The 14422-nt window shown below is 38.1% G+C and overlaps 3 protein-coding genes across 3 annotated transcripts; all 3 read left to right on the top strand.

The window, feature by feature from the left end:
• Positions 1–938: 938 nt before the first annotated feature.
• LOC134659090 (uncharacterized) lies at positions 939–4585 on the top strand. The gene is made up of 4 exons (XM_063514696.1): positions 939–1391; positions 2524–2899; positions 3924–4015; positions 4472–4585. Exons 1-4 carry the CDS (start codon positions 951–953, stop codon positions 4583–4585), a joined length of 1023 nt encoding a protein of 340 aa, XP_063370766.1. The 5' UTR covers positions 939–950.
• A 2903-nt stretch (positions 4586–7488) lies between these two features.
• LOC134659091 (uncharacterized) lies at positions 7489–8828 on the top strand. Its single transcript, XM_063514697.1, has 3 exons — positions 7489–7894; positions 8318–8735; positions 8791–8828. The coding sequence occupies exons 1-3, from the start codon at positions 7538–7540 to the stop codon at positions 8826–8828; spliced, it is 813 nt and encodes a 270-aa protein (XP_063370767.1). The 5' UTR covers positions 7489–7537.
• Positions 8829–9428: 600 nt separating this feature from the next.
• On the top strand, positions 9429–12470 carry LOC134659321 (uncharacterized). Its single transcript, XM_063514975.1, has 4 exons — positions 9429–9990; positions 10292–10715; positions 11471–11635; positions 11859–12470. The coding sequence occupies exons 1-4, from the start codon at positions 9589–9591 to the stop codon at positions 12422–12424; spliced, it is 1557 nt and encodes a 518-aa protein (XP_063371045.1). The 5' UTR covers positions 9429–9588; the 3' UTR covers positions 12425–12470.
• Positions 12471–14422: the final 1952 nt, after the last annotated feature.

Genomic DNA, 14422 nt, shown 5'->3' on the forward strand with positions numbered 1-14422 from the left:
TGACAATGTTTTTTAGTTTTTTGCTAAATTAGTGCACTATTTGATAATATTTACATGTAATAGTACTTACATATGAAAAGAAACGTGTTCTTTAAGTACGCTAGATGTTTCCGATCGGTTTTTACAGGAGAAAACGCTACAATTCGGCATTTTCTGCTCCTAACATTCCGCTTAGACTGACGTTTGCTGAATGGCGTATGACGTATGGCAACTAGTTTTATATAACCTCCTTGACCGGCGGCCGCCGACTTTTGGCAGAGGGGAACGCCTGTTAATGGCGGTTCCTGTTGGTTTATTATTCCGAGGCCATAAAATACTCTGTTCTATTAAATGTTTTTTGTTTGTTGCATGTCCTAGATACGAGACTTTTAAGACGTTCTGAGGAAATAAAATGTAGCCATATTTAAAAAAAAAGTTTATTGTTCAATGATAAAGGTGGCGCTATTTTTTTTGAATAAAGGGCTTTATATGCGACTGTCCCCCCCCTGGGCTCGTCTCGTGGCTCGCGCGAGAGTCTAAGTTGGCTAAAACCGGCTATAAACCGCTTTTATGTTTTGTCCCTCACGGAGGCACGCGTAGAGTCTAGACCACTTCTATAGGATGCTACCTCCTATAACGTAGTGGTTATATTCTCTTTGCCTTCTATGTGTGTTCGCGATGTTTTGGGTTTAATGTGCTTTGATTCTGTGTTTATATCTTATTCTGGCCATTTCTTGTTATAAACGCAATAATAACATGAGTACATAACCGGAGATGGGAATACTCGACGGACATATTAAAACTAACCTATACGACATAGTTTAAGGACTATTACTACCTTTAAGCTTTAATAAGTATTATTGTGGTCGATTTTCTCAGTGTGTACCGAGCAAAAACACATTCACAAAAGTTTTGATACAGTTGGATTGTGCTTGTATACTAAACATATTATTATAAAGAAGAAATTAAAAATGACTGACAGCGATGAAAATTGTTTACTAACTGAAAATAAACACATCGTTATTGATGAGTATAATGACAATGTGCCGAGTCCACCAGAAATAGAAAATATTGCAGATGGTACTAAAAAGGTATACAAAAAAAGATACACCAAGTTTATGGAGTGGCGGAAGAAGGAAAATATATCATCGTTTTCAGAAAAAGTCTTGCTGGCCTATTTTCAGTATATGAGCACGAAATATGCACCTTCGTCGCTATGGGCTGAGTATTCTATGATCAAATCGACATTGAAGCTGTATGAGAAGACAGATATATCCAGATATGGCAAGCTACTACGGTTTCTAAAGCAAAAGTCAGAAGGGTATAAAGTTAAGAAGTCGAAAACATTTACGCCTTCGGAAATTGAGATGTTTATCAGGAAAGCACCTGATGAAGTCTTTCTTATGGTGAAGGTAACATTAACATTTGTATTTAACTAGCGACCCGCCCCGGCTTCGCACGGGTTAACAAATTATACATAAACCTTCCTCTTGAATCACTCTATCTATAAAAAAAACCGCATCAAAATCCGTTGCGTAGTTTTAACGATCTAAGCATACATACAGACAGACAGACAGCGGGCTGCGACTTTGTTTTATACTATGTAGTGATAGTGATAAATCATCATCATCATCATCTTGTATTTAATAAATATTTTAGTTTATTTAAAGTAAGGATGATGAGCACAAATAATTGACCCCCCTGTTCCTATCTCAGTCGCACACGCATAATTATATTGCTGTCTCATCCATGATGGCAGTTAATGACACGGTACGAGCGGGAAAGCATATGCGCGTGCGAAGGAGATAGGAAATGGCCCATATTTATTGTGTTTTGACTTTATGAAAACAATATGCTTATTAGGGCTTAGTGCTTGGTACAATTATTTTTCAATATAATATTACTAATTTGCTGGCAAACCAAGAAGCGCTTGCAATCCGGAGGTCGCGGGTTCGAACCCCAGCTCGTACCAATGAGATTTTTCAGAGCTTAATTATGTACGAAATATCATTTGATATTTATCAGTCGCTTTTTGGTGAAGGAAAAGATCATGAGGAAACCGGACTAATCCCAATACGGGCCTAGTTTACCCTCTGGGTTGGAAGGTCAGATGGCAGTCGCTTTCGTAAAAACTAGTGCCCACGCCAATTGCTGGGATTAGTTGCCAAGCGGACCCCAGGCTCCCATGGCCGTGGCAAAATGCCGGGACAACGCGAGGAAGATGATGATGAGTTGGCAAACCAATGAAGTAATGTAATATGTCTTCTTAGTTACCTAATATTTATCAACGCCATAGAGAAAAAATACATAAGAGTGCTCACTCCATACATCAGTTCAGACTATTAATTTCAGTGTCTACATCTAGCATCGAGTAGCGAAACTATCAGTACTGCTATTTGACAATAGATGTAGCAGTACTGATAGTTCTGCTACTCAATGCTAGATGCTAATAGTCTTTTTGGTACTAAAACTGATGTATGGAGTGAGCACTATGTATTTTTTTCTCTATGTCAACGCAGACTATAAGTATTAGTCGTTTTTCAGGTAGCAGTCATTTTCGGCGTGCTGGGTGCTTGCAGAAGACAGGAACTGCAAAGACTGCTGTTCAAAGATGTCAAAGATTTCAACGAAATGCTACTTGTCAATATAATGAAAAATAAAAAACTAGACCGAACTTTTACCATCACCGGTAAATACTATCACATAGTGAAAAAATTCATCGGCACCAGGCCGAAGAATTGTAAAAATGAGCGTTTTTTTCTAACGTATTATAAAGGGAAGTGCTCGTTCCAAAATGTGGGGATCAACCATTTTGGCAATATGGGTAAAATGGTGGCAACATACTTGAAGTTGTCCAACCCGGAGCTGTATACTGGCCACTGCTTCCGGAGAACCTCGGCTACCTTACTTATTGATGCAGGTTGGTAAATTTTAGGCAGTGCTTTCAATGTTTCCATCAGAGATAAATAAATAAATAAATAATATCTGGGAGACCGAGCTTTGCTCGGAAAACATATAAAAACTCAAAAATACGCTATTTCCCAGAGATAAGACCTAGCTAGATCGACTTTTCACCCCTGAAAACCCCCAAATAAATAAAATAACCCCCATATAAATTTCATCGAAATCGTTAGAGCCGTTTCCGAGATCCCCAAAATATATATATAAATAATTTATTCAGAGCCCACTGTGTCCCACTGCTGGGCAAAGGCCTCCCCCCTCTTCCTCCACTCGTCTCTATTTAGTGCAATATCTGGCCAGCCTCTCAAGAAGGAGTCCAAGTTATCCCGCCATCGCCGACGAGGCCTGCCGGCTCCCCGGTTAGACTCGTGGGGCTCCCACTCTGTGGTTAACTTGGCCCACAAGTCGTCAGGCATTCGGCAGACATGACCAGCCCAGTCCCATTTTAACTTAGCCGCTTTCCGAGCTACGTCCATTATTCGAGTCTTAGAGCGCAGCGTGGTGTTTCGGACTCGATCCCTTAATTTTACACCTTAATTTTTTTTATATAAATAAATAAACAAGAATTGCTCGTTTAAAGGTATTAGATAGATAGATTAGATAGATACACGCCGAGGAAGGAAAACAAATGAAGTGATTCTATTGGTTCTTGACAAACACATCCCTCGCTACGCATCCTCGCACATCTCTGGTGGAAACGTAGCCTTAGTAACAGAAGACATCACTACTTAGTATAAAACAAAGTCGCTTCCCGCTGACTGTCTGTCTGTCTTTAAAATTACGCAACGGATTTTGATGCGGTATTTTTTTAATAGATAGAGTGATTCAAGAGGAAGGTTTATGTATAATTTGTTAACCCGTGCGAAGCCGGGGCGGGTCGCTAGTGTTAAATATATTAAAACGGGTTACTCACGAATTCTAAGCAAATTGTTTGTCATGTCATGTTTCTTGCCTCTTAGTCTAACTCTATTTTTTTTATACAGGAGGCGACATCGTTGCCTTAAAGAAGCCTGTCATGAGAGTAGAATGGACGAGCGTCGTTACAGACTACATTGACAATTCCATTCAAAACAAGGTAATTTATTTTTCACCTCAGCAGCTCGAACAAGGGTACTTTGCTACTTAAAAACAGTGAGCAAAATGCGATTTTGCTCACTGTTTTTAAGTAGCAAAGTACCCTTGTTCGAGCTGCTGAGGTGAAAACTTAATTTGTTGGTATATCTTAAGAAAACATGAGTGAATAGAGGTAAGTGATGAAGAAGGAATACATTTTTCGGGTTCTCTAATGTGTTCTCACTGCTGAGGTGAAAAGTTTTGTGAACTACACGAGATCAAAGTTATTTACATCTCGTGCGCTTTTGAGTCCCTTACTACGCTCAAGATTCTAAATTAGATTCACTCGCTACGCTCGTGTATAGAATATCATAGTATAGAATCTTTCGCTTGCACGGGACTCAAAATAAGCACTCGAAGAAATATCAAACTTTGATCTCTTGTTGTACAAATAACTATAACCCTTCGACCGCCACAGACGTCAAGTGACGCGCGCGGCTACAGCCCAATATCAACCTTCGTGCATTCTGATAAGGTTCACGATATGAGGATACGCCACGCCAACGTTAACTTTTATTTCCTTTCCGTGTAGGATCAGCAGCCGTCAAGCGATGAACAGAAGCCCAGGATATTAGACAGCTCAGGTATGTGATGATAATGACATGTATAATACTACTAGCTTTTGCCCGCGACTTCGTCTGCGTGGAGTTAGTAGTTTGGGCAGCTTATTTTTACCCAATCTGCTTTTTATCGACTTCCCATACAAATTTCCACCCCCTTTTCACCCCCTTAAAGGGTGATTTCCGGGATAAAAACTACCCTATGTCCTTCTCCAGGACTCAAACTATCTCCATATCAAATTACAACTAAATCGGTTCAGCGGTTTGAGCGTGAAGAGGTAACAGACAGACGGACAGACACACTTTCGCATTTATAATATTTAGTATGGATTCATAGCATATGAAGAATATAAAGGACATAACGTCAACGGGTAAGTCTCGGTAGCTCAATTGGTAGAGCGTTGGGCTGATATAATTGAGTCGCGAGTTGGAGAAAAAAAAACTACTGAATTTGGGTAAAAATTAAAAACCTAGGGCTGGTTTCAGTGTAACACGGACCATCCGTGCGGATCGCTCCGCATCGCCAAATTGTATGAGAAAACAGAGGGCCTACCGCGAACCACGTTCGACGTGTTGCCTTCCTGTCACACTTACGTACGAATTTACACGTGCGACAGAGAGGCAACACGTTGAACGTGGTTCGCGGTAGGCCCTCTGTCCACGAGGACGGTCGTCCGCAGTGGCAGGTAAGCTAGGATCGCACCGTTTTGACAGTTTGGTGCGATAGTGTGGAAGTCCACGCCAGTACGAGGTATTCCTAGAACCGCTCCAAGGTCGCGGTGCGGTGCGATAGTGTGTTAGCACTTTTAATTAATTAAATAATTTTAAAGACAACCAATTTTTTTTTTATATTTATACTTGGTCAAACAGATCAAATTTGCCGCCTTTTTCTACTGACAAGATCTGCTTGACCCAGTATAAATAAAAATAATATTAAAATGTGTTTGAATCAGTTTGAATGCCGCGTGAAACGAAAAGGAATATGATCAATGAGATATGTCAATGTCAATTAATTTAATTATATAGGTTAGGTATACTTAAGCCATTCTAACAAAAAAAAAAAAAAAGGTATACTTGTATAGAACGTTATGATTATAATTATTATTCTCTTTGGGTATATTTATATTTTGCCGCATTCATAGATTTGTCGTGATTGAATATTTTTATGTTCGCTGGTAAAATGAGTTCCAAAAAGACTAAAATTCACTACAAGTGTTGCGGGGTCCCTCTGTGCAAAAACACAACAACAAAAACACCTAAAAAAATATTTATTCTCATTCCAAAAAATACAACAATAAGAAAAAAGTGGTTATCACTCGCTCACCGAGACCCAGAGGACCCAGCGCGAAATATTTGGTTTTGTGAAGATCACTTTGATGTAAGTATTTTCTATGAATAAGGAGTAATTCAAAATATTTGAGATGAAATAGTGTGTCTGTTTATAAAGGTCTAACCTAACACAAATCAAATTCAGGATGTGATCAGAAATTGTGCTTATGAATACTGCAAAATTATAATTAATAAACTGACTAGGTATTGCATGTTATTTTATGAGATAACTGTAGTGTGTTATCTTATAAATACTAATATTTTTTTATGTCATAACCCTTTATAGGGCTCAGTGGCACACTTAGTTATAATACAGCAAAAATAACCATCCTATGATATCATTTACTATCTTATACAGAATTTCACACTTTAAAAGAGGCAACGAGACTTGAATAACCCCATTAAAGAGTAAAATTAAGTTATCTTAATCATATTTTAACTTAAATACTCAAATATCTTTTCATACAGCTGTCAATTTACTACTCCTTATTCTAGACATTAGCATAATTATTCATTGCCAACTTTTCTGATTTCTAGCTACCAAATGATATGGAAAATTACATGCGTTATCATGTTATGGGCTCCGTTCTTCAAATTAAGGTAAAACCCGGAAGCTACCCGTCAAAATTTGACTGTCAGAACCGTAATAAGACACCTAAAGTCCGCACCGCCGCTGCAAAGAGAGAGAGAAAAGCATTAGTGAGTGACGCGCTGGAACAACATGAGAATAGCTTAAAAAGTGATGCTACTTTAACTTCTAGTGAGTACAATAGTTTAATTCAAGTCGTGTATGATTTAATGGAAACACACATACATAAAGACGGAGGTAAACAAAAGGCGACCTTATCGCTAAAGAGCCTCATACATCACACACACATCCGCTTTGTCAGGGAGTATATGGCTAATGTGCACACCACTCTTGCTGATTCTCTCCTCCAAAGTTAGAGGACTGTGCTGAGAACGATACTTTTAGAATGAAGCTTCCGCAAAATATAACTGAAATGCGTATACATTCTTTTTATTCAAGGAAATAGTGGCAGGAAGGCAAAATATCTAAGTTCCTTTGTATACTTTGGCACATACAGTTTCTCAGTAGAAAAAGGCGGCAAATTTAAAAACATGTAGGCGCGAAGAGTTGACTTCTCTTAGAAATTTTTAATTTCGCGCCTTTTTCTACTGAAAGTGGGTTTGCCAGAGTGTAGTTAGATATTCTTTGGTAGTTATAGCTGGTCAACCAAATCTTGTCAGTAAAAAGCGCGAAATTCAAATTTTCTATAGGACAATATCCCTTCGCGCCTACATTTTTCAAATTTGCCGCCTTTTTCTACTGTCAAGATCTGATTGACCAAGTATAGTAAAGATTTAATCTCGGGAAATATAATTGTTCCTTTATTCATAGAATCATGTTTCTGAACGAAACCTTTGCGTTATCTGTGGTATGCAATCAATGTCATTGTCTTGTCAGTGAGACGTGAGACGTTGTTACATTATTTACTGTGTTATTTTAATATTTTGTTAAGCTGTATCGATTGAAATTTGTACTTGATCAAATAAGATCTTACTTTTTGAGGCTTGTCATCTCAAACTCGGACGAAATGTCGTTTTATGTGTTGCCGCAGAAATCAAAAGAAAGGTATATAACAACATACGAAAACTTTATTTCTTGGCAAAAAGAAAAGAACACCACTTCGTTCTGTCAGGAAGTGTTGTTGTTGTATTTTGAAGAAATATCCGCGAAATATAAACCTTCATCTTTATGGGCGATATATTCCATGTTGAAAAGTGGTCTGAAACGCAGCCATAATATTAATATGGAGGAATATGGCCAGTTAAGCGCGTTTTTGAAGAAACTGTCTAAAGGATATGTTTGTAAGAAAGTGAAGGCGCTTACGTACGAGAATGTTGAGAAGTTTATAGATGAGGCGCCCGATGATAAATATCTTGCTACCAAGGTAAGTTCAATTATCAAATATTATTTAGGGTCATTTACGCGTTCCAGGGCTAGCCAACTAACTCGGAGTTAACTTTTTATACAGACAGGTTAAACTGTACTGTTAACTCGTGAGTTTAAACAGTTTACTCTGAGCAAGTGGCCCTTTTGATTACATATCTAAAAACCTAAGAAGTTTAAATGGTGTATCCATGTACCTATTTTTTTTTATATCTTATTAAATTGCACAACGGGACTTAATCGCGTATCTAAGTTTTAAGATGCCCAAGTCCACAAAGTCTTCTCTGAGACCACGGGGACAACGCTGTCCTCGAAACGTCGGAGGTAAATCTTAAAACTTAGATATGCAATTAAGTCTCGTTGTGCAATTTAATAATGTGTAAAAATCGTGAAACTTTAAATCAGTACCTTATATGTATTACAGGCAGCTCTGATTCTCGCAATCACTGGTGGCTTCCGACAGCAAGATCTCATCGACTTGACAACTGATGACATACAAAACCACGGAGAAGTATTTGTAATAAACATACCCCACACCAAAGACAGATCACGTGCCTCCTTCGTGATCCAAGGCAAATATTACCAAATTGTTAAAAAATACCAAAGTTTACGCGCAACGAAAGCGCCAACTAACCGCTTTTTTCAACAATTTAGAAACGGTAAATGTAGTACGCAAGTGATTGGTAAGAATAAGTTTGGGTCGATGTCTCGGGAGATAGCGGAGTACCTGAATTTGCCGGATGCCAATGCATACACGGGCCATTCTTTTCGCAAAGCATCGTCATCTGCTGAATGCCCAAGGATGCTGCTGAGTGCTGATCTCTGTACAGATGGTCCAATGGGTAAGGAGCGGCTTTTTATTGGTGTAATTTTGAGTCTTATTCAATATTGTTTAAGGGCTATTTTCTTCTGCTACCGTCAACATTCTGCTGTGACCACTACTGCAGACCTTTTTCTCGGTTGTTACTACCAGTAACATGCTAGTGGTAATGTGCCACCGTGGTGGTAATAGGAAGGTATAACCAAAAAAACAAAGCCAAGCGTGTGTTTGACTAACTTAAGCCCTTGCTACACGGTCGCCGACAAGCCTTCTAACCGTCTGTCCTTGGTCTGACCTTGGCCAGTTTTGGTCAAATTTTGTTGGAAACAACTGTCTACACGGTCCGTCCAGACCAAGGCCACGCGGTCTGAGGGGCTTGTCGGCGACCGTGTAGCAAGGGCTTTAGCTTGGTCTAACTATGGTTTTTATATGACCTTGACGATCTTTTTGGTGATTGGCCGGATCTCGCCCACGGCTTACAAGTAATTTCGCATGTGCACCAATCAGCGTGAGCGATCTTCAATGTCTTATCAAATTCTATAATTTTGCCGCGTGCAAGCATTCATACTTTTACTCTGGTGCAAGCCCATAAGTACAATGACTTCGTCTCATATTTCCGAACGAAACATTTTCACTCTGTGGTATGGGATCAATGACATTTATGACAGTTCGAGTTCTCTGTCTCTGCTAGTTGGCTACTGCTAAGAGTGCTAATTAAACTCGCTCTGCTCTGTTAATTCTTTGCACAAGTACTGTTAATTTTTACTTGTTGTTCTAAGGCATATTTAGTGTAGTTTGTTTTTTCAATAAATTGAAGTTACTGTAAAAGAAAAGATTGTTTCGGAGGCAGCAGCAACTGTTGTTACAAACTAAAAATGTCGTCCGACGATTCCGATTCCGAACCGCTATCCGTAAACACAACAAAAAACGATATATATCCGGTTAAATCAAAAGATCGTTATATTTACGCGTACGAAAACTTTCTCACTTGGCGAAAAGATAAGAATACAGATTCATTGAATGAGGATATAATGTTATCTTATTTTGAAGAGATGTCGGCTAAATACAAGCCTTCTACGTTGTGGGCCATGTATTCCATGCTGAAATGTGGTTTGAAACGCAACCATGATATATGTATGGAGAATTATCGGCGGGTCGTGGCGCTGTTGAGGAACTTGAATAAGGGATATGTTTGTAAGAAGCTGAAGGCGCTCTCAATTGAGAATGTTGAGAAGTTTATAGATGAGGCTCCAGATGACAAGTATCTTGCGACAAAGGTAAGTCATTATCTTCTTATTTTCTTTGTTATTTTATATGTAAAAAGTATTACTATTGTATTGGAGCTATTTATTCCAAAATTAAAATTGTTTATTGTTTAGTATACAGTTCTTAAAACAGTCAGTTCCACATGAACCCTGTAAGGGTATAACAAAATACTTAACCTTTCCCATACATACCACAAAATTTGTGAATTTAAATGAATTAACATAAAATGAGTTGAACACAGTCCCTACAAAAAAAATAGTAATTTCTTATGTTACTTGATCCTAACTAAATCACCATCTTACTCAATTTCAGGTAGCCCTAATCCTTGGAGTCACCGGAGGCCTGAGACGGCAAGAGCTATCATTGCTCACAACAAGCCACATAGAAAACCATGGAGAACTATTCATCATAAAAATACCTCACACCAAAAACAAGTTACAAGACTCTTTTGTAGTCCCGGGGAAATATTATAAAACAGTTAAAAAATATAAAGACTTACGTGTAGCTTCGGCTCCAAGTAATCGCTTTTTCCAAGCGTATAGAGACGGTAAATGCCGCGCTCAAGTGATCGGGAAAAATAAATTTGGTAAGATGCCTAAAGAGATAGCAGAGTTTTTGAAGTTGCCGGACGCCAAGTCTTACACGGGGCATACTTTACGTGCGGGGTCGCGGGTGCCTGTGTGTGTGGGTGCTTCGGATAAAACTGAGCGGTGTGCGGGTGAACCATTTGTTAATGGTAAGAATGGGATAGGAAGATTATATTTTCGTCATTCTGTATTGGTTTTTCTTAACTGTTTGAACACCACGCCTATCGTGCGCGGAGCGTCATTGTGAACCTTGTCGGAATGCACGAAGGTTGATATTGGGCTGTAGCTGCACGCGTCAGTTGACGTCTTTGGCGGTCAAAGGGTTAAATGAGTTAAGTTGTGAATGTGTATTAGTTTGGAATTTTGTATAAATTCTAACAGTAATAAAAACTATCATATACATTATTTTAAGTAGTATTTCATTGTCCTTACTCGTTACCATTATGTCCATTACCAATAGAAAAGTGAACTCTCTTGGAATGAATTCTTCATACTATTAAAACTCAAATAGTTAAAACAACTGTTGTAACTAAATGAATGTGTCGGCAATGCGCATGAAACACCCCTGGAGTTGCAGGCGTCCGTAGGCTACGGTGACGGTTACCATCAGCCGGGCCATATGCTGATTTGCCACCGACGTGGTATTTAGGGTTATTCCCACTAGTTACCACCAAGTTGTTACCAGTGGTCTGAAAAAAAACTACATACTAGGATTTTACCCCCACCTTTTACCACTGGTAACTACTGGGAAAAAAAATCCCAGTAGTTACCACAAACTCGGTTTGGTAAATGGTGGGATTTTTTTTTCTCTGTAGGTACCACTGGTAAACAATATACATATACATGTATATTTATATGTTATATTTATATGACTTTATCTTATTCACACTTTCTTTTCCTTCAGATTCGGACTCCAGCACGCGAACGCAGCCAGAGCCGTCGCCTCCAGAGACGAACAGAGGCGAGCAGTGCCGTTTCTGCGGGGACTTCAAGGAATGCTCCCCGGTCGCTCAGAAACCATATGTCATCGGCAACAAGACTACACTGGCACTCAATCATTTACGAGTCGGTACGTATCACACGAGGGACGGGTGATTTCCATAGTATTTTTGGGTTTAAACTTTTTTTTTGGGGATATCACATGTTGTCAGAACAGTTCACTAAATTTGATTTATAAATTTTATAATACTCAGCGGTTGTCTTTATACATCTAGTAACTCGCTTGTTTGTTCTTGTTTTGTGAAATCATGTTGGTTTTTTTATTTTTTTTACCTATTTACCTCTGTTTCCAGAACTGGACTTCAGCATAGACTCTCTCCCGAAAACCGTCTGCCGCGACTGCGACGCGAAGCTTCTAGAAACCTTTGAATTCATCAAACAAGTCAACACTGCACAATTCTCAGTTGTCACCGTCTGCCCAAACAATGCTACAAATGCACACAGTTCGGCCCGAAATCGCACCGACTTTCAACACATAGAAATTGATACTCAAATAGTCAAAGCTGAATATGATTCGACGGATGAAGATTCACGTGAAAGTAAAGTTGAGATTCATGAAGATTCATTAACTTTCGGTGAAACAATATACTTGAGAGAAACTCACAAGAGGAAACATGAAGTGGATGATAAAAAGCTGAAGAAAGTGAAAAAAGAGAAAAGTGAAAAAATTGTAAATACTGAATTAATAATTGACATAAAAGAAGAAAGGATTGACAATGATGATGGAAATAGTGAAGATAGCGTTGAATTCAGTGATACGGGGACTGATGTGAAACCTAGTGAGTTAGAACTTGCAGAAAGTTCTGTTGAGTATCAAAACGACAAGCAGACATTTAGTGATACACATGTTAAAGGCTAAAAGTCTAGTGGTGAAGAGTGTATTGCCTAAAATTAACATAATAAGATGGTTTGAACTAAAGTTACTGATGTTCTCATATAATAAGTCTATCTTTGTTGTAATGTAAATAAGGTGATTTCTTTAATTATTTTACATTTTCAAAATTTATAGTATAAAAATAAACAAAATCGTACCTTTTGCCAGAGAACATTTTATGTGGAAAATGTTTCATGTAAAAAAAGGTTTATGGTACAAAATGTAATGTAGTTAAGCTACACACAATTGTACATATTATATTACAAATAATGTACTCTTAGGATGAGATAAACTAAAAAATATCAACTAGGACTGATGAGTCCCAAACTAAAATAACGTAGGTGAAGTATGTTTCAAACACATGAGAATATAAAATATACATAAAAAAAAGTATAAGACTGAATTTTTCCTTCATATTTTAATTTTGTTTGTTTAGTTTCTTTACTTAATACAATGACAATTGTCTTGAAATATGATAATTGATAATGAAACACAAAATGTACATATCTAGTTACTTTTAATATAATAATATAAGTTATTTCTTCTTGTAAGAAAGTATTAGTTTCTCGAATAGGTATAATTAGAACAGTATTGTCAAAAGACAAGAAAGTCTCTTATTTCTCAGTATTTTTTTTATTTGTTTTTAGTTAAGTCTCAGTTTTAGGACTAATGATAATATGACAAAAAATACATTATGACTTAAAACTTTATGTGAAAGAAAGGGACTCCTATCCCAACACATGGAACACATTCCTTATTTCGAAGGAGAATAGTGTGTTACAATATATCGCCGCTATACTTACTCAACCTCGTATCTGCAACACTCATTTGATGACAAAAACACCCGTATTCCGAATGAAAGAAAAGCGACATTTCCATCAAACGATTGTTGCAGATATGAGGTTGAGTAAGTAAAGCGACGATATATTTTGGCCTGTTCGGCCGTCACCTTTCTATTTGATGTTTACTTTAAATTTGTTAATTTCCGTTAACCGATTTATCCTTATTGATATACCTAATCGATACGTTCGTTGATTTTACAATAAAATATGAGCATAAACTGATAAAAATCTTTTAAATACCACTTATTATGTGGGGACAATCTTACATAAATCGATCTAGCCCCAAAGTTGAAATTACCATAGTAACGGCGTCTGCTTGCTGGCGCGGGTGCACCACAGACATCTCATTGTCATCGCTGACGCTTGACATACTTTATGGACACATAACATTAACATACATACTATTTCTATGGGGCGCACGCACGCGGGTGCCATTGTAATTACTTATTGTAAGTAAAATAAAATCGTCGCACGCGTTCGCGACATTAGCGTTGCTTTGCTCATACTATTTTTCGTTAACCGGCTCCATGTACATGTAACCGCGCCAGCTAGCGTAGCGGATATAATATAGTGCATGCCCTGACTTCCTGTCAACCGGCCCAGACGGCAAATAGAATATACTCTGGCACAGCCACTTTGTCAGTGGAATAATCTGCAAATTTGAAAAATAAGGCTTGATTTCCCACAGAAAATTTGAATTTCGTGCCTATTTCTAGTGACAAGTTGGGTGTGTTGAGTATAAATTCCAATTTCTTTTTGGTATAATCATTTATTTACAAAACAAGATATATACAGTGTATTACTCACAGACTTGTCATTTTCGCGCTCGCGCTTGACAGACAGCTGAAGTGTGCGAAAGGGAAGCCATCACGTATATGAACATCGCATGAGTGCGAAAGAGTTAGACTACAAATGAGAAAACGTGACCATTTTTGAGTTTGACGACGGCCGCGGACGGCCAAGAGCGTATCATCGTAATTTTCAATTTGAAAAATATACACAAATTCGGAAGAAAACTATTTGATAAAGTAATACAATGAAGATAGTGTCTTGTAGTGTACCGGATTTCAGTGTCACGGGGCCAAATAAACCTAGCAAATACTCATTTCAGAGGAATAATGATATTCCGAGCGAAATTTTC

Source organism: Cydia amplana, chromosome 24 (assembly GCF_948474715.1).
Source record: "Cydia amplana chromosome 24, ilCydAmpl1.1, whole genome shotgun sequence".
NCBI classification, from domain to species: Eukaryota; Metazoa; Arthropoda; class Insecta; order Lepidoptera; family Tortricidae; genus Cydia; species Cydia amplana.